This window comes from Hyperolius riggenbachi, chromosome 8, assembly GCF_040937935.1.
Source record: "Hyperolius riggenbachi isolate aHypRig1 chromosome 8, aHypRig1.pri, whole genome shotgun sequence".
Classification (NCBI taxonomy): domain Eukaryota; kingdom Metazoa; phylum Chordata; class Amphibia; order Anura; family Hyperoliidae; genus Hyperolius; species Hyperolius riggenbachi.
Genome location: NC_090653.1, coordinates 58,260,540 through 58,280,168, shown reverse-complemented (window position 1 = coordinate 58,280,168; position 19,629 = coordinate 58,260,540). Strand labels below are relative to the sequence as shown.

The following is a 19,629-nucleotide window of genomic DNA, read 5'->3' as shown; positions in this document are numbered from 1 at the left end:
CTGCACAGGCAGGCAGCTTTTTGACTATTTTTCAGGTCTGCATGCTGTAGGTCCCTGGAAAGGAGATCAGTTTTCACTCTGCAAGTTTCAGACTTGCTGTTCTAGTGAGGGATTTGCATTCACTTATCTGGTTATTGATAGCTCTGCCTCTCTTGAAGGCTTGCAGTATAAATGCCATTTCCTCCCAGAATTCCTTGCTGGTCATAAAGGTTTGGTTCTGCTGGACTTACCTTGAGTTTCAGCCCCTCTGCTAATTGTTTGCTAAATATTGTCTTAGAGTAGTTATCCTTGGGAGTGCACTAGCATTCCTTCTAGTACAGTCAGATTGTTTATTATCTGTATTGCCTAGTTCTGTCTTGTCTTATCTGTTGCGATTGCACTTTCTCCAAGGGCGGCTGACAGTGAATCGCTCTGTCTGTTTGGATCGCATCCGCCCTAGCGGCAGAGGCGGTGGATCCTTCTGTACTCTGTCTTGGAGTGTAAGCCAGAGCAGCGGTTGTTACTGGTTACTCCTTCTGTCTGTCTTGTCTGGAACGAACGCTTGCTGTTGTCTAGGTGAGGCAACCGATTAGCAAGCGTTCGCGTTATCTGTTTGTTTTCATTTTACGTGTTTCATTTGTTAGTCAGGGTTAGTACGTTTTGTCACTGTTGCGCTTAACGTGCGGTGACCGTTCCTTGAACGCGAATTGTCGCTATTGCACTTAACGTGTGGTGACGCGTTTAGCTAGTCCTGTCTGTTCCTTCGTGTTGGATTACAGTTTGTTAATTTGTTCTGTCTTTATTCATTCTATGATCTGTCTTTACTCAGTCTTGTGTCTCTATTAGCAATCACCATTCTTGCGATTGCTTTCTCACTTTGGTCTTCGCTGTCAACCATCGCCGGGTGGCGACTAGATTGGTGGACATACACTCTCTCTCGAGTGGCTATCTTGGCCTGTATTGCTTCACTTCGTGCAATCTCCATCTGGCATCTGTGGTTGTACTCCACAGCTCCATCTGCCGGTTGGAATTCCTCTCTACAAGTGCATTTGCACCAAAGCTGGGTTCCCTTTTCCAAGCGCTTATGGAGGGTTTCCGCAGTATCAGCGCACATGTTGTGCGCTGACCACGGAGATAATTCCACACTCGTTACACTTACCTTGCCATCAGTTCCTCTCAGAAGCTCATCACTTTCTTCTTACAGTGATCCATTCCAGTTCTGACAAGATTTTGTCAGAACTGAAATATACCAGTTGTTGTCAGTTATATATCAGCTGCTATCAGTTACAACAGAATGTGCAAAGAAATGTCCATGTTTCCCTATGGCTCAAGTGGGTGATATAACAGTTGAACAGTGTGCTGACCAGGAAGCTGTTATAGGGTAATGGCCATTTTCAAAATGGAGGACAGAGAATTCCATCAATCACAGTGGACAATCAGGTCACAGGAGAGGAAAAAGTGATTGATGAGCAGACTACTTGGAAGTTAAGTATGGCCTGTGCATGTTTATTTTGACTTGTTATTTTCAGTTCAGATTCTCTTTAAGCTGAGTACTCACCCCTGAAAGATGGATCCTAGCGACGTCCCACAACAACACGCACTCCCCAACCCATCTTCTTGGCGGCGGGTATACGCCACAGCACACGACGGGTGCGAACCAGAGTTCAAGCAATTGCTGTACTTTGCACAGGAGGCGTCGGGAGTTTTAAAGATCCAATCCGCCATGACGGTCGTTATCACCACACATCATTAAGCGTAGTACTTGTAATCGTGTGTCTATGTCGACATCCCGAGAACACAAAAACGATCGGTTGTCACTCAAAAAAACGCAGTTTATCATAAAAATTAATATGAAAAAAAAAATTGCATAGTGGGTACGGGCCTTTACGTTAACACAGTTTCACACTAAGCTGTTGATTCACTAAGCTGTGCTGCTACAGCTGGGCAGCTTAATGACAGCAGCGGGTGTTATAATCTCCAGCACATAATGTGCGCTGCTAAATTACGTTATGCTACAAAAGTTTAACGAGTGCTTCATAAAAATTAATGAGCGCTCCACTGAACTCGCTCTGAGCCCGGCGGGTCCAGTGGCTTCATAGGACGAGACTCCTGCACTTTGATTGGCCCGGGAGGCTGCTCAAAGGACGATATTCCTGCACTTTGATTGGCCTAGTAGGCTGCTCAAAGGATGAGATTCCTGCACTTTGATTGGCCTGATAGACTGACTGAGCAGCCTACTGGGCCAATCAAAGTGCAGGAATATTGTCCTTTGAGCAGCCTACCGGGCCAATCAAAGTGCAGGAGTCTCGTCCTTTGAAGCCATGGGACCCGCAGTGGCTCAGGGCGGGTTCAGTGACGCGCTCGTTAATTTTAATGAAGCACTCGTTAAACTATTGTAGCATAACATAATTTCATTTTTGGTGGACCTGTCCTACAAGTCATTCTACACAAGATTAACGCACACTTGAAGTGAAAGGAATATGGAGGCTGACATATTTATTTTCTTTTGAACAATGCACATTGCCTGGCTGTTCTGTTGATCCTGTGTCTCTAATACTTCTAGCCAAAGACCCTGAACAAGCATGCAGCAGATCAGGTGCTCTGACTGAAGTATGAATGGATTAGCCGCATGCTTGTTGCAGGCATACTGCAGATCAGCAGGACGGCCAGGCAGCTGGTATTGTTAAAAAAGGAAGTAATTATGGAAGCCCCCAGTGGCGTAACTAGGGGGAGAAGCCCCTGTGACTGCAGGGGACCCAGAGGTATGTTGGGGCCCCAACTACTAACCTTTCCTTTCTCTGATACTCCAGATTAAAGATTTGCTAGGGGGCCCCATGATTTGTAGTTACCCCCCTCGCAGCCACCATACTCTCATTTCAGGCACCACACACTCTCTTCATCTGATTTTTGAAACGTTACAGCCAATAAATCCTTCCACTTGGAATGGCCTGGATCCCAAGAGGTAATGACTCACATGGCACCACAGTTAGCTCCAATAAACAGGGCATTTCCATTATATTTGCTTGGCTTCATACTACACATTGAGCAGGCTCCCGCATTGTTTTTTGAAAAAGTGCACTGGTCATGCAATTTGATGCCTGTAAAGCATGTTTTAAAATAAGAAAGAAAAATTGCTTGGCTGCATTTGTGGTGTTAAAAAAAAAAGTAAAAAAAAGCACAGACTATTCCTAGAAATAGCAACGTATGGAAGCTTAAAACACTGTAACAAGGAGGCTTTGTGAGCAGAGGAGGAATTTCTTCCCACTATCGGCATAATGTACCACCCCGATTGATGAGAACCACATGGGCTAAGGCAGCCCTGCTCAGAGTTATCTAAAACAAGATATCGTAGGCAGGCCCGGCAGGGCGGTTAAAACCGATGGCTATATAGCAGTATTGCTTGCTAGTTGCTGGAAATAATGTTGGGTACACAAGATACATTTCTCCTTTCAATTGTCTTTAATTTTTTTGATTTTTAAGCGGTCAACACGGAAAAAAATCACTGGGCAAATACACGTTCTTGGAGCGATCGCGATTAACACTTCTATAGCTTCTGTAACGTTTACAGTTAGGCAATCTTGAGTTGTGTGCTATGGTTGTCGCTGCTATTTTATCTGCTATTTATTACATTATTGGTCATAATGTCGTATAGACTACAAGATGTATCCATTATACAATATGTTTATAATGCTGCTATTTTATTAATATTACTTAATGTATCTATTATATTGGGTATTATACAGTATATTTTTATACAGTCAGTTATCCACCGAATTAACAGTACTAATGATGTAGTAGGAGAAAAGGTGCAACTAACTTTGGCCGTATTGTGTTCTGTTATTCAGAATGTTAAAGCAAATAGTTTGATTTTAGGTTATCTGTTTTATTGACCTGAGGAAGCGGGCTAAGTCCCATGAAACGCGTTGACTACAGTATAACCATTTTCTCTCTTAATAAAGACTCATTTTTTCCACCCATTTTTCCACCCTTCTTTGGCGGCATGAGACCGGCAGGAGAATATTATTACACTAATATATTTTTTAGGTGTCTCCACCAACGTGCGTTACCTTATGCTTCTGTAGATAACATGCTTATCGCGATCGCTCCCGAATCACCCAAAAAAATGCTGCATGCAATGTGTTTGCAATTGCTGCTAATCGCGATCAGCGGCAATCACGGCAGTGAGATCACTGCCATATAGTTACAATTGCACTATCGCTTTAAAAAGCACTAGCACTTAGGCGATTAACGGTACACCGCCCCTAATCGCCCTAGTATGAACTGGCCCTGAGTGATTCTTTTGCTTGTAAATGTGCTGAAAGGGTTTTTTTTATTAACCCCTTGAGGACTGCAGTGTTAAACCCCCCTAAAGACCAGGCTCATTATTGCTAAATTAACCACTGCAGCTTTAAAGAGAAACTCCAACCTAGAATTGAACTTTATCCCAATCAGTAGCCGATACCCCCTTTTACATGAGAAATATATTGCTTTTCACAAACAGACCATCAGAGCTCTCTGTTGGTGGTGTCTGATCGCTCCAAAGTTGTTAATTTTTTTTTTATATAAATATTTATTTTATTTATTTTACAATAAAAAATGCCTTTTTTTAATTTCCCCTGCTCCCTCCCTCCCTCCCCCCGCTAGCCAATCAGGGTGATCAGCTGTCATAGGCTTCAGCCTATGACAGCCGATCACTGCCCAGCTTCAGGAGGTGACAGCCGTGTCACACGGCTGTCCCCAGTACAGCGCTGCTGCCGATCGCAGCGCTATATATGTAAATAGACGGCGATCACTCCATCTAACAGTCTCCGGAGCTCTGCCCCCCGAGCAGGAGATGCACGCGCAGCATCTCATGCAAATTAGAGCCCCAGGACTTGAGGTCAATTGGCTTTAGGCACTCCTGGGGCTGCCGCTGCGTCCACGCCCATTGGCGTGGGGCGGTCTTTAGTTAGTTAATTAGGTGAAAAATAAGTCATTTATGAGAAGTTTTTGTGAATTAACTCCAATGTTTCATCTCCTCTTCAAAACAACTTTTCAGCACGTTGCAACTGTAAAAGTAGCAAAAAGTAGATGAAAATGTACTGTCATAATTATTCTAGTATTTTCTTGCTTGCAGGTGGCTTAAAAGGCATTTCATTGATAAGGTCTGAAAATACTACTTAGGAGAAAATGTAGGAGTAAAAGTTAATTGAATAAGGGCCAATGTATCTCTCTTATGTCTTTTAGATGCAAACTAACCCTGTGCGATAGTCCCTAACTAATCAATAAAGCCAGATTATTAGGTTCCTAGGTACACATTGCTTGTGACACATAAGTGATAAAAGCTGCAATAAAAATAACTATGGAATAATGAGTCAGACCTGCTCAGATGACGCAGTGACAGGTAATACGTCAGTGTAGGTTAAGACAGAAATCTGGAATCACATGACCAAGACAGGAAATACTGGTTTCATTTGTCAGGTTACACATTACAATTTACACATGCTCTGAAGAGATACTCACTGGGATCTATGTATTCACCAATAAAGGCACATCCAACTGGTAAAGGAGATTTCTCATTCAGCATTAGAAGCTCTGTAATCACTTGTTCCATACCCTAGAGATAAAATAGCATTTTATAAGGACTGATAATGGCCTCAATTCACCAGAGAAAAGTTAGTAAGAGATAAAAGTTCGGTATTTTATCTCATGCGGTATTTTAACACTTTGTTTGCAATTCACCACTGTGAGAGGATAGAGAGAGGAGTGTTCGATAGCAGGCGATAATGATGCGATAATGGAGCGATATGGATGCGAAAACCGTGCGATAAACGGTCGATAGTTATGCGGTGTTAGTGATTTGCATGTGATACTTTGCCTCTCTGGATGCTGGAAGTAAAGGATTGTGGGTAGGAGGAGGAGGTTATTACCAGCATGTGACCGCAGAGGGTTTCCCTCCCTGTTTTTGACCCTCTCCTTCCATTACAAATCCCTCCCTCCGTTCTGCATATTAAGCAATATTAAAGAGAATCTGTATTGTTAAAATCGCACAAAAGTAAACATACCAGTGCGTTAGGGGACATCTCCTATTACCCTCTGTCACAATTTCGCCGCTCCCCGCCGCATTAAAAGTGGTTAAAAACAGTTTTAAAAAGTTTGTTTATAAACAAACAAAATGGCCACCAAAACAGGAAGTAGGTTGATGTACAGTATGTCCACACATAGAAAATGCATTCATACACAAGCAGGCTGTATACACCCTTCCTTTTGAATCTCAAGAGATCATTTGTGTGTTTCTTTCCCCCTGCATCTCTCATGCACTGAAGTTTCAGGCTGCTCTTTTCTTCCTGCAAACAGCTTTGCCTTTGTCTGTAACTCCTCAGTATGTGAAAGCCCAGCCAGCTCAGAGGACAATTTATCCAGCTTGTAAAAGATAAGAGAGAAGAGAGAAGCTGCCCTAATCTAAATAATACACAGGCAGTGTGCATAGAGGGGCCTGGAAGGGGGAGTTCATAGCAGAACCACAACACTGAAGAACTTGGCAGCCTTCCAGACACAGGCTGACAAGTCTGACAGGGAAAAGATACATTGATTTATTACAGAGACTGTGATAGTATAAAGTGCTGCAGTAAGCCAGAACACATTAGAATAGCTTTTGGAACTTGTAGGATGATAAAAACAGGATGCAATTTTTGTTACGGAGTCTCTTTAAGCATTTATAATATTAAGTGGATGGGTGAAACGGAGGAGGTATTTGGATACATTTTCACACTCACTCCCGATTAAAAATGTATCCAGATTCCCTCCTTCCTTTCGCCCATCCACTTAATATTGTAAATACTTAATATTGTTTAATATGCTTAATATTGTAAATGGGCTGATCTCTGGTGCCTGAAATATGTACAGTATAGGCTGTTACTGTGTGCTGCTAGTAAACTAGCTGCAGTGTGTGCTGATCTCTGGTGCCTGAAATATGTACAGTATAGGCTGTTACTGTGTGCTGCTAGTAAACTAGCTGCAGTGTGTGCTGATCTCTGGTGCCTGAAATATGTACAGTATAGGCTGTTACTGTGTGCTGCTAGTAAACTAGCTGCAGAGTGAGCTGCAGCAGCTGTGAGAAAAACCACATATCTCCAGGTACATTCAGGGGATAAATAGATGAAAGAAATAACCAATGGCCACACCCCCTTTTTCCCCTGGTGAATTGTGATTTTGAGAAAAAATAACGACTAACTATCGCCTATTTATCGCACATTTATCACACATTTATCGCATGGATTTCTCTCTGTCGATATTTCACCCTATACTTCTGGAGAATTGTTATTTGGAGATATCACAGGAGGTAAATTACCTCCCATGAGATAAATAGGTTGGTAACCACTGGTGAATTGAGGCCAATATCTTTTATTTTTTTTCTGAAAGCCAACTAGGGAGGATTGCAATGCTCCAAAATGGATACTCAGTCGAGAGGGAGAAGCCTTTGGATCCGAAAATTCCCCTGTACTCCACCAGCATTGTCTAGCGTTGAGGCGTGCATGAAAAAAAAGCCCAGGAAAAAAGGGCCCAGCTGGATAACGAAATCTTAATAACGATAAACATTGTTGATGAACTTGGTTAACGATAAATACCATTTTAAAAACAGAAGGGAAATAAGAACGAAAGGATATTAACGTTAAAAATCGTTATGTAATTCAACAATACAGCTTAACCTAACCCTACTCTTACACAGAACCCTCCCCTGGTGGTGCCTAAATCTAACCACACTCCTGGTGGTGCCTAACCCAAACCCCTACCCCTGGTGATGCCTAACCCTAACCCCCCAGTGATGCCTAACCCTAACCACCCCACCCGGAGGTGCCTAACCTTAACCACCGCCCTCCCCGGTGTTGTCTAACCCTAACCACTCCCCCTGCAGAAACACCTTTTACACATAGAAATGATAATATGTTTGATAACGTAAAATCTGTACATACAAACGAAATAATATGACAAAAACTATAACATTGCAAGCTTCTAAAATGAAAACGTACTTTAAAAATGTTATTGTTCTAATGTTGTAAACGATATTTATCAGGCGCCCTTTTTTCTGCTGTTTTCACTGTATTAACGATAATTACATTAGAGTCTATGGCGGCATCCTTTTCATCCACTAACCACCAGCGCCCTTTTCTTATGCTACCAGCGCTGAGACCCCCGAAGCATGGCCGCACTGTGTCTGTGCAGTAGCACGGACCCGCTCGGGCTCTGGCGGGAAAAGCCGAGCCCGATCGGCTCCGTGTTACTGTGTAGGTGTAACCAGCTCACACATGGACCCAATCTGGCTTGACTTTTACTGAAGAAAGACGAGTGAGTCCATGTTAGTGAGCATGCATAAGCTGACAACAAGCAAATTTTCAGGGGTCCCATCATGGGAACAGGCCCGGTGGTGGAGGATGGTTGAAGCCACTACACTACTTTGGGGTACCCGGGCAAGCTAACGGGGGACGGAGGACGGGGGAAGCCTCGTTAGGATGCAGAGACTTCACCTCCTGAGATAAGTAATAAAAAAAAAATCCCTCTGGGGAATACTTACCTCGGGAGGGGGAAGCCTCTGGATCCTAATGAGGCTTCCCCCATCCTCCTCCGTCCCCCCATTAGCTTGCCCGGGTACCCTGAAGTGCAGCGATGTAAATATTTACCTCTCCCCAATCCTGCACAGGCGTACTAGCGGCTTTTCATTTGGGTGAGGTGAAAATAGCCGAACTCGATCGATTCGCTGTACTGCACAGGCGCGAGTCCTTTTGCGCCTGTGAGGTAAAGTGGATACGACTGGGCTCGGTTATTTCCGCCTAGCCCGAAGGAAGAGCCGCTACTCCACCTGCTCTGGATCCTGGAGAGTTAAATAAATCACTGCTTGTCAAGCTTGTCAAAGGGAGGAGTGCAGGAGAATTCGGAGGAGCCAGTACTGGATTGCCTGCAGCTATAGAGATGGAGGAAGGCCTCATTAGGACCCTGAGGCTTCCCCTCCCAAGGTAAGTACCCCCGAGGGGACTTTTTTTTTAATACAGAGTTTCTTTAACCTCCCTGGTGGTAAGCCCGACACAGTGTCGGGCTAGCTGCTGCAGGGGATCGCATGGCCCCGGGAGGATTTTTTTAAATAACATTTGTTGCATAGTCTTCAGCTAGCACTAGGCTAGCTACCTGTGCCCCCCAGTGCCTCCGCTCTCCCTGCCGCAATACATACCCCCCAGGGATCCCGCAATGGCTCAGCCTCCCGATCAGCTCCAGGCTTCGCTCTGGGGAGGATCGGGACTGCGCATGACATCATGACGTCATGTCCGATCATCGCCATAGCGATGACTGAAGCTAATTGGGGAACTGCGGCTCCCGTGGGATCCAGGACGGGTGAGTGTTGCCGGCAGCGAATGAGGGGGAGCAGATAGGTGCTGGGGGACTTGGGGGACACATTTATTATTCATGACATCTTCCACAGCGCTACATCTCATAGTCTAGGGCCAATTTAGGGGGAAGCCAATTTACTTATCTGCATGGTTTTAGGATGTGGGAGGAAACCAGAGTGCCCTGAGAAAACACACACAGATACATGGAGAACATAAAAACTCAGCGCAGATAGTGCCCTGGCTTGGATTCTAACCAGGGACCCAGCGCTGCAAGGCGAGAATGCTAGCCATTTCATATATATTGACTTTTTTATTAAGTTTTAGTACAGTTTTAGTAAAGTTCTACTTTAATGTTACCTCTGATGTCGTGCTGTAGCTCAGATACAGGGCAGATTTCTGATTAAATCCCTTTAGAAAATTAGCAGATGCTCCTTCCACAGATGCTACAATCTAGTAGGAAAAAATATATATTATGTAAAACTAGTACAGCAAAGACAAAGTGATTAAAAAACAAAACGAATCTGTCAACAGTATTGCCCAATAATATTACTATTAATTTGTATAGTACAAAATATCTTCCTGTACAATTGAAGTAATGCAAATAATATAAACTGATCATTCGAAGCACTAAAACCTTTTGCCTCATATTGTGTCCGCCCCCCATTGCACAACCTAAACAGCTCAACCCGGTTGGAGAATACATTGCACACATCCTCTGAAAGTGTCCTGTGGCTTCTAGCACCAAGATGTCAGCAGAATGTTCTTTGAAACTTGGAAGTCACAAGATGGGATGTCCATGGATCAGATCAGATAAGAATGGCATGCCCGACGCAATGACATCACTTGCGCACTGAAGGAGAAGAAGACAAGAGAGCATGGAGAACTCCAATCTCTTCCTCGGGTGAGCAATGCACACGTCACTGGCCCTCCACATGATCTAAATGTGATTCTGTAGACCAGGCCACCTTCTTCCACTGCTCCCCAGTCCAGCTAATGTGTCCATTGTAGAAACAGTTGACAGTGAACATGGACACTCTGAGCGGTCTACTGCTGCATAGCCACAGATGCAATAAGCTGTGGTGCACTGTGGCCCATATGTAATTCACTTTTTCTCCTAGGTTTTCTTCTTGGAGATAATTCTTAATCTCCTGTTTAAAATAACTTTTCAGCACTTTTCAACTGAAAAATTACCAAAACGTAGGTGCAAATGGGCCAATGTCTCTTAAAACCTTTTTCTTCTGGTCCCCTATTCAATTAAAGCAGGAATATCACACCGATCCTTCGAGGGCCAAGATCCTCACACATTTTTGGAACAGCTCAAATTAATTGATGGGTCTGAATCAGGAAATGTGTGGTCCATCAGGTAGAACACATTCCTTTCTTTCTCAGTCCATCCTAAACACTCGCATGGATCTGGCTCTCCAGGCCTGGAGTTCGACACCTGTGAATTAAAGCAACACTGAAGCGAGCTGAAAAAAAATAAATTAAGACATTCACCTATTAAGAGGGAAGGTTGTGGATCCCATATAGAGTCTTTCCTGCCCTCTCTCCATTTCCTTGTTGCATTGCTGTTCCCATAGAATTTCTGCACCTTCAGCCCTCCTTGGTAGGCTTCAGAAGCACTCGCACTTCTACCAGCTTGTTCATACTTCTTTGGATCTCCTCTGGTAGGCTTTCCCGAATATTCAGAAGATACACAGATCGTGTCTGGGCTCACGCATGTGCAGTATGGATGCGCCCATCTTCTGAAGAACTTGGGGATGTGAGTCTCGCATCTCGCAAAGTATGAACGAGTTGGTAGAAGAACTTTACCAGGGTCTGGTAGTGAAACGAAGGCATGGTGAGAGGATCGGGAAGTTCTATGGGATCTAGAGCCTTCCCTCTACAAAACAGAATCTCAAACTAATTTTTGCAGCTCGCTTTCGTTTTGCCTGAACTTTTCTTCTCACTTCCAACCTTTAATGTAAATACACGCACTTTCCGAGACAGTATACCAGGGAAACAAAACTGCTCAACACTCAGTCCAGCAGGACAGACCCTATAGGTATATACACAGAGTTAGTTACTCATCAATAAAAACTGTGTAGTTAATTGGTAGGTGTACACGGCTCAGTGACACCTATTCAAGGTGCCATACAAAGATATACAGTGGTGTGAGAAACTATTTGCCCCCTTCCTGATTTCTTATTCTTTTGCATGTTTGTCACACTTAAATGTTTCTGCTCATCAAAAACCGTTAACTATTAGTCAAAGATAACATAATTCAACACAAAATGTAGTTTTAAATGATGGTTTTTATTATTTAGTGAGAAAAAAAAACTCCAAATCTACATGGCCCTGTGTGAAAAAGTGATTGCCCCCCTTGTTAAAAAATAACTTAACTGTGGTTTATCACACCTAAGTTCAATTTCTGTAGTCACCCCCAGGCCTGATTACTGCCACACCTGTTTCAATCAAGAAATCACTTAAATAGGAGCTATCTGACAAAGACAAGTAGACCAAAAGCACCTCAAAAGCTAGACATCATGCCAAGATCCAAAGAAATCCAGGAACAAATGAAACAAAAGTACTGTAATTGAGATCTATCAGTCTGGTAAAGGTTATAAAGCCATTTCTAAAGCTTTGGGACTCCAGCGAACCACAGTGAGAGCCATTATCCACAAATGGCAAAAACATGGAACAGTGATGAACCTTCCCAGGAGTGGCCGGCCAACCAATATTACCCCAAGAGCGCAGAGAAAACTCATCTGAGATGCCACAAAAGACCCCAGGACAACATCTAAAGAACTGCAGGCCTCACTTGCCTCAATTAAGATCAGTGTTCACGACTCCACCATAAGAAAGAGACTGGGCAAAAGCGGCCTGCATGGCAGATATCCAAGGCGCATACCACTTTTAAGCAAAAAGAACATTAAAGCTCATCTCAATTTTGCTAAAAAAAACATCTCAATGATTGCCAGGACTTTTGGGAAAATACCTTATGGACCGACGAGTCAAAAGTTGAACTTTTTGGAAGGTGCGTGTCCCGTTACATCTGGCGTAGAAGTAACACAGCATTTCAGCAAAAGAACATCATACCAACAGTAAAATATGGTGGTGGTAGTGTGATGGTCTGGGGTTGTTTTGCTGCTTCAGGACCTGGAAGGCTTGCTGTGATAGATGGAACCATGAATTCTACTATCTACCAAAAAATCCTGAAGGAGAATGTCCGGCCATCTGTTCGTCAACTCAAGCTGAAGCGATCTTGGGTGCTGCAGCAGGACAATGATCCAAAACACACCAGCAAATCCACCTCTGAATGGCTGAAGATAAACAAAATGAAGACTTTGGAGTTGCCTAGTCAAAGTCCTGACCTGAATCCTATTGAGATGTTGTGGCATGACCTTAAAAAGGCAGTTCATGCTAGAAAACCCTCAAATAAAGCTGAATTACAACAATTCTGCAAAGATGAATGGGTCAAAATTCCTCCAGAGCGCTGTAAAAGACTTGTTGCAAGTTATCACAAACGCTTGATTGCAGTTATTGCTGCTAAGGGTGGCCCAACCAGTTATTAGGTTCAGGGGGCAATTTCTTTTTCACACAGCTCCATGTAGGTTTTGAGTTTTTTTTTTTTTCACTAAATAATAAAAACCATAATTTAAAACTGCATTTTGTGTTAAATTATGTTATCTTTGACTAACAGTTAACGGTTTTTGATGAGCAGAAACATTTAAGTGTGACAAACATGCAAAAGAATAAGAAATCAGGCGGGGGGCAAATAGTTTTTCACACCACTGTATATAAAATCGTTTAACCTTTAATGTAACATAGAAGTTGAAGAGGAAATGTAACTCATATAGTAGAATGTAACACATTATTCAGAGTACCCAAATTTACATTAATTACCTGGTTTCAGCATCAGAAATACTTCCTATATGTATACATTGATATGTAACCCTGCCCTCCCAGTGATGTTTAACCTAGGCTATTAAGTTAGCCAGCCTTCTCCTCCCAGGGCACTCTGGGAGACCAGGTGTTGTTTCTACTCACTTTAGAACACACAACAAACAAACAAACATATTGCAGTGATGCCCCTTGTCAAAAGTAAATGTATGTCTATAAACTGTCATATAAGAAAAAAGAACAAAATACTTACTAAGCTGTGGCCTTTGGGGCACAATGATTGGCTGGATGCCCATACCACGCTAGTGAGAGGCTTATTATTCTCTTCCATTTTATGGACTTATGGAATCTGAAATAAACAATAATAGCATTATTAGGTAAATCACGTAATGAAAGATGTATGTCAGCTTTGCTTTGGGCCTGTAGATTCTATGAACACCTGGTACCTGGGCAACCCAACCTCTGTTTCCGCAGATGCTGGCAGTTGAGGATGTTCTGATAGAAACACTTTATTCATGGTCTGACACTACCCATTCCATTCTAGCAGGAGTTGACTCAGCAGGCCAGCATTTAACGTCTGTGTTGCGGCCAAAACCTGACATTTGGCCACTTTGGGTTTTAAACTGCAAATATGTAAAGTGGCTGCATATGTGTGTGAGCCAATGTGTGAATCAAATTGTGCCACACCATTTCAGACTATTGGCCGGCCAGAACAGGAAGTGACAAGCTGGCCTGCCAAGTCCCAACATGTTTCAGCATCTGTAGTCCCCGTCTCCTCTTTCTGCCCCTTGCACCTTTTGTCTTCCTCTCACACCTGCTGCATGGAGGAAATATACAAGGCAGTCCATCCAGCGCATGCCTGTGTTCTCTCCTTCCGTGGTGTGTGTGGTGTGGGTTGGCAAGGGACAGGGGGAGGAGCCAGATAATATAGTGCTGCTGGAGCTGTTATGCTCCTCCTACTCCTTGCTGCTCGAAACCCTTACTTCTGGACTTGCCCGGCCCACTGTTGTCTGGTCCGGCAAAATCTGAAAGAAGTAAGTGCTTCTTGAATTGGTTGCATGAGTCGGCCATTTTGCACATTGGTATGCCAGATCCCAAATTGGCCAACTTCAGGATCAATCCATGACATCTATAGCTCATTTAATGGGGAGCCATATTTTTAGAATCACTAGATTCTAGAATCACTATATTTACTAAACTGTAACTTTTGAAATACCTACAGATAAAATGTATATTTTTCCCACAGTAAAATGGTCAATGACTTACCATCCAGATTGCATGGCATTGAAAATCTGGATATTAACCAATGGTTTGGGTCTGCAGCGTTTGTTCTGGATCGAACCGATGCGTCACATTGACCGCACGCTAATGGAATGGAGGGTTAAAAATGGAAGACTGATGCCTTTAAACATGGATTCGGCTACAAAGGGCTCCAGGGGCGTAGCAATAGGGGGTGCAGAGGTAGCGACCGCATCAGGGCCCTTAGGCCAGAGGGGCCCCGAAGGGCCCTCCCTCAACTTCAGTATTAGCTCTCTATTGGTCCTGTGCTCATAATAATCACTTCTATAGATACTTTGAATAGTGGTAATCATTAACAAACTGTTCCCCATCTCCTTCTTGCACCTCTAATACTGTAGTTGCCATTGGCAGGTTTTGGTGCGCCGTATTAATTGTTATGTATAGTATATGTAAAACTTGCATCAGGGCCCACAGCTCCTTAGCTATGCCACTGGCAAAACGCTTGAAGCGCTTTGCATAGCGATTTCTCCAGCGCTTTTAAGAATAAATACATTGTATTTATTCTTTTCCGGGTCAAAGAGTTCAAGTGAACAAACAAATCACTCTGCAAAATTGCTTAAAAAAGCGCTTTACAAAAAACTAAAGCGCGCAGGTAAGCATCGGGAGAGGAAAAAAAATCACTCTCAAAATCTAAAATCGCTGGCATCAGAGATTTTGATTTTAGATGTGAACAAAACCTTATTGTTATTATTTTCCTTGCTATCTAATGAGGTGTATACTGTGCGAATTTGTAATAAAGATTTTTTTTGTGCTTTCTAATACCCGTTCATTATTTCATGAGTGGTACTTGCCCTTACAGGGTTTCGGTCCTCTTTTTTTAAATTGTCTAGTTTCGACCCTAGCACACTCATTTATTGCAGGTGTTTTGAGGATAAATTTCCTATATGCAAAAGTCATAAATCACATATAAACCAGACAGTGTATTTTTCATTATTTACTAGCGCAGTGGAGTATATGAAAAGTACTAATATACAAACAGCGAGTGCTGCTGGTATGTGTGCAACAGTGATGCCAACCTTTCAATTCATTTTTTTACTGACAAAGATATAAAGCCACGAATCAATCGAAATTACAGCTGATGCAGCACATTGTGTTATAGGTTCAATAAGTGATCGAATCTGAGGGAAAGATCAATGAGTATATAAGACTTCTTAAAGAGGACTTGAACTCAGAACCAGAACTTCCTCTCTGCTGTAAAAAAATACACAGCAGCATAATAACCTTTAACCTCTTCAGTACCAGCGGTCTCTGGCCCTTAAAAGAGAACCTATACTGAGTAAAAATATTTAAAAAAACACATGAGGTAACTTTAAGGCCTAGTGCACACCAGAGCGGTTCGGCTGCGTTTTGCGATCCGCTTGCGGCTGCGGATACGCTTGGGTAATGTATTTCAATGGGCTGGTGCACACGCAGAAACGCATACTCCCGGGCTGCTGCAGATTTTGGATTGCGGAGGCGTTTCTGCCTCAATGTTAAGTATAGGAAAAACACAAACCGCTCTGAAAAACGGCACATCAGAGCGGTTTGCCAGGCGTTTTTTGTTACAGTAGCTGTTCAGTAACAGCTTTACTGTAACAATACATGAAATCTACTACACCAAAAACGCTTCACAAAACCGCAAAACGCTAGCTGAAACGCTACAGAAAAAGAAGAAAAAGCGTTTCAAAATCTGCTAGCATTTTGCTGATCTGCTAGCGGTTTTTGGTGTGCACTGGGCCTGAATTAACATTGCATAGTTACCTTGCCATCAGTTCCTCTCAGAAGCTCACCATTTTCTTCTGCCAATAATCCCTTCCAGATCTGACAATATTTTGTCAGATCTGAAATATATCAGTTGCTGTCAGTAAAATATCAGTTGCTGTCAGTTATAGCTGAGAGGAAAACTGATGTACCAGGTAATGTCCATGTTTCCCTATGGCTCAAGTGGGCGATGTTACAGTTTAACTGTGTGCTGACCAGGAAGCTGTTATGGGTAATGGCAATTTTCAAAATGGAGGACGGAAAATTCCCTTGATCACCGTGAACAAACAGGACGCGGGACAGGAGAAAGACACTGAGGAGTAGACTACATGGAAGCTAAGTATGACTTGTGTATGCTTATTTTGACTTTTAATTTTCAGTTCAGGTTTTCTTTAAGGACCAGAGATCGCTGGTACCAAAAACCAGTGCATACCAACGAATTGCCACTCTGAAACACTGCTAGGCCACCCACTCTGCCATCTCTATAAAGGTAGAGCTCTGTGAGCCGGTCAGGAGCCTATTTCATTGGCTCCTGACCCTGTGATCAATGTGAGCCCATGAGATTGGCTCACAGTGATCACAGGGTCAGGAGCCAATGAAATTGGCTCCTGACTGGCTCACAGAGCTTTGCTGTAAGCCGACAGCAGGGCAAGTGGGCTGCGGCGGAGAGAGTGCGACATGATCGGCAGGAGAGTGGTGACAGTGCATGGCGGAGGGGAGTGAAATCTACACCCTGGCAGGAATAACAGCACCCAAACACCGCCACCCGAAAGCAGTTAAAGAAAAACATTTGTTACAGCTGACACAAATCCTGCAATAAATCTGCAGCGTGGGCTGCCAGGCAACTGGTAGGGCTGGTTCACACTCGGGAGCTTTGCGGTGTTTTGCCAATTGCCGGCAGTCAGCAAAGTGCTGTGGCTAATGCATCCCTTTCAGATCATTCTCACTGCAGCATTTGCGATTTCCACAAATCACAAACTCGCGGCATGCAGAATTTTGGGGATAATTGCATTGTGATTCTGGAACAACATTTTCTTACTGTCTTACTGCAGCCTTCCCTAGTTGCACAGTGGCTGTATTATTTCTGTTATATAATCTAATCTTCTTTCCTCTGACGGCTTTGTCAGGCTCAGGCACTCAGGCAGGAATGTGCTGGTCTGCTTGTGATAGGATAGAAGCTATACACACCCTCTCCACACCCCCTGCAGGCTCTGTATGAGTCACAGACTGAGCTCCTCTCAGCCTATCACACTCTAATTAGCAGACATGTCTTTTTGTTTGTAAACACTGCCTAAAACTGGCAATTACAAGCCAGAATTGCAGCAGGGAGTGGCAGAAACAGCACAGAGGGGCCCAGGAGAACATAATGATTAGAATTGTATGCTTTTTATTGTAAGAATTTTAGAGTACAGATTCTCTTTAAACAGGAATTGCAAATCATGGTAAAAACTCAACATTTTGTGCAGCAAAATCCCTCACAGTTTAGGTGCACATTATGTCAGGGATGATACAATTAGGCCTTGTTCACATAAATTAGTGCAGATGGTTGTGCGATCGGAACACAACACATACAATCACACGCCATCTGCGCCGTGCTGCTGATCCCATTCACTACAGTGCGATTCCCGAAAAATGCATGCAGCTGTGCGATAGCACATCACACTGCTGCACAGCACATTTGATGGTAACAGCTGAAGTGCTGTCTATTCAATTCTACCGTTCTTACTTGTCATACACTATACACGCTGTTGAAATGCACATGGCAGTAAGTGTAGTGGTAACAAGGTCTTAAGGCTAATTAGCTCAGCAATGACAGGAACCAATTGGAAACATCACAAACAGAACTTTTTCACAAACGTTTTAGAGCAGAGCATATTGTCCAAATGATGGTGCAGTCATAGAAGAAATGTTAAAGGTAACCCGAGGTGAGAGTTATATAGAGGCTGACATGTTTATTTCCTTTTAAATAATACACATTGGCTGGCTGTCCTGCTGACCCTCTGCCTCTAATACTTTAAGCCATAGATCCCCGAAATAGCATGCACAGTGGAGTAGCTAAGGAGCTGTGGACCCCGATGCAAGTTTTACATTGGGGCCCCCAAGCACTCTATACATAACAATTGATACGGCGCACCAAAACCTGCCAATGGCAACTACAGTGTCAGAGGTGCAAGAAGGCGATGGGGAACAGTGTGTTAATGATTACCACTATTCAAAGTATCTATAGAAGGGATTATTACCAGCACAGGACCAGTAGAGAGCTAATGCTGTGGTGAAAAAGGACCCCTCGGGGCCCCTCTGGCCCAAGGGCCCCGATGCGGTTGCAACCTCTGCACCCCCTATTGAAACGCCTCTGAGCATGCTGATTTAGATGTCAATGACACATCTTAAAGGGGAACTGAAGAGAGAGGTATATGGAGGCTGCCATGTTTATTTCCTTTTAATCAATACCAGTTGCCTGGCAGCCCTGCTGATCCTCTGCCTCTAATACTATTAGCCATAGCCCCTGAACAAGCATGCAGCAGATCAGGTGTTTCAGACTTTAAAGCCAGATCTGACAAGACTAGCTGCATGCTTGTTTCTGGTGTTATTCAGATACTACTGCAGAGAAATAGACCAGCAGGGCTGCCAGGCAACTGGTATTGATTAAAAGGAAATAAATATAGCAGCCTCCATATACCTCTTACTTCAGTTCCCCTTTAAGCGGAGTACTCACGGTACAATTTTCCGGCAGATCTATTAGATAATTTCTGACCGGTCTGATTGGATGCCGATCGATTTTAGGTACTTAACAGTGCAAAATCGATCGTAAAATCGATCCGAAAAAATTTGGATGTCTACATACGAGTCAATTTCTTATCGGATCAATGGTCGATCTGATGGAAAATTGTACCATGTGTATGAGGCTTTAGAGGATAACTAAAGCGAGAGGTATATTGAGGCTGAAAATATTTATTTCCTTATAAGCAACACAGATTTCAGACTAGAAGTAATTCCAGCCCCCAGCCTGTGTCTGGCTGCTTTACAAGCTGAGGGGAGGGGGAGGAGGCAGGGGGGAGAGAAACTCTGTAGCAGAGCATTGCTGCACAGGGCTTGCAGATCACAGAAGCAAGGACAATAATAAATCACTTTATTTATGGGCAGTTAGTAAATCCACTCTAGCACGCATGTGTCAAGCAGAACAAGTGATGCCTTCCTGGGGGTGGAGCTAGTCACCTTCGCCTATTACATACAGGAGAACAGACAAGAACAGAAGAAAGTGCTTTAACAGAAGTTAGAAAACTTGTTCTTAAAGGGGTTCTTCCGCGAATGAGGAAAAAAAATCAAAATGGTTTATGCATAATCTATTAAAAATCCTTCTAAAATAGTG

General features: G+C 43.3%; 1 protein-coding gene across 4 annotated transcripts in view; it reads right to left on the bottom strand.

The window, feature by feature from the left end:
- The window catches only part of MVB12A (multivesicular body subunit 12A), a 44,594-nt gene that overhangs the window by 13,958 nt on the left and 11,007 nt on the right, over positions 1-19,629 (bottom strand). For 3 of the 4 annotated variants that reach the window (XM_068249434.1, XM_068249432.1, XM_068249435.1), the window contains exons 2-4: positions 13,474-13,569; positions 9,696-9,788; positions 5,482-5,575 (exon numbers count right to left, since the gene is read on the bottom strand). In XM_068249434.1, the coding sequence (XP_068105535.1) occupies positions 5,482-5,575; positions 9,696-9,788; positions 13,474-13,551 (265 nt within the window). In that variant the 5' untranslated portion in view covers positions 13,552-13,569. Of the gene's footprint in view, positions 1-5,481; positions 5,576-9,695; positions 9,789-13,473; positions 13,570-16,259; positions 16,349-19,629 lie in introns of those variants that run through there. The other variant, XM_068249433.1, reaches the window with a different exon arrangement.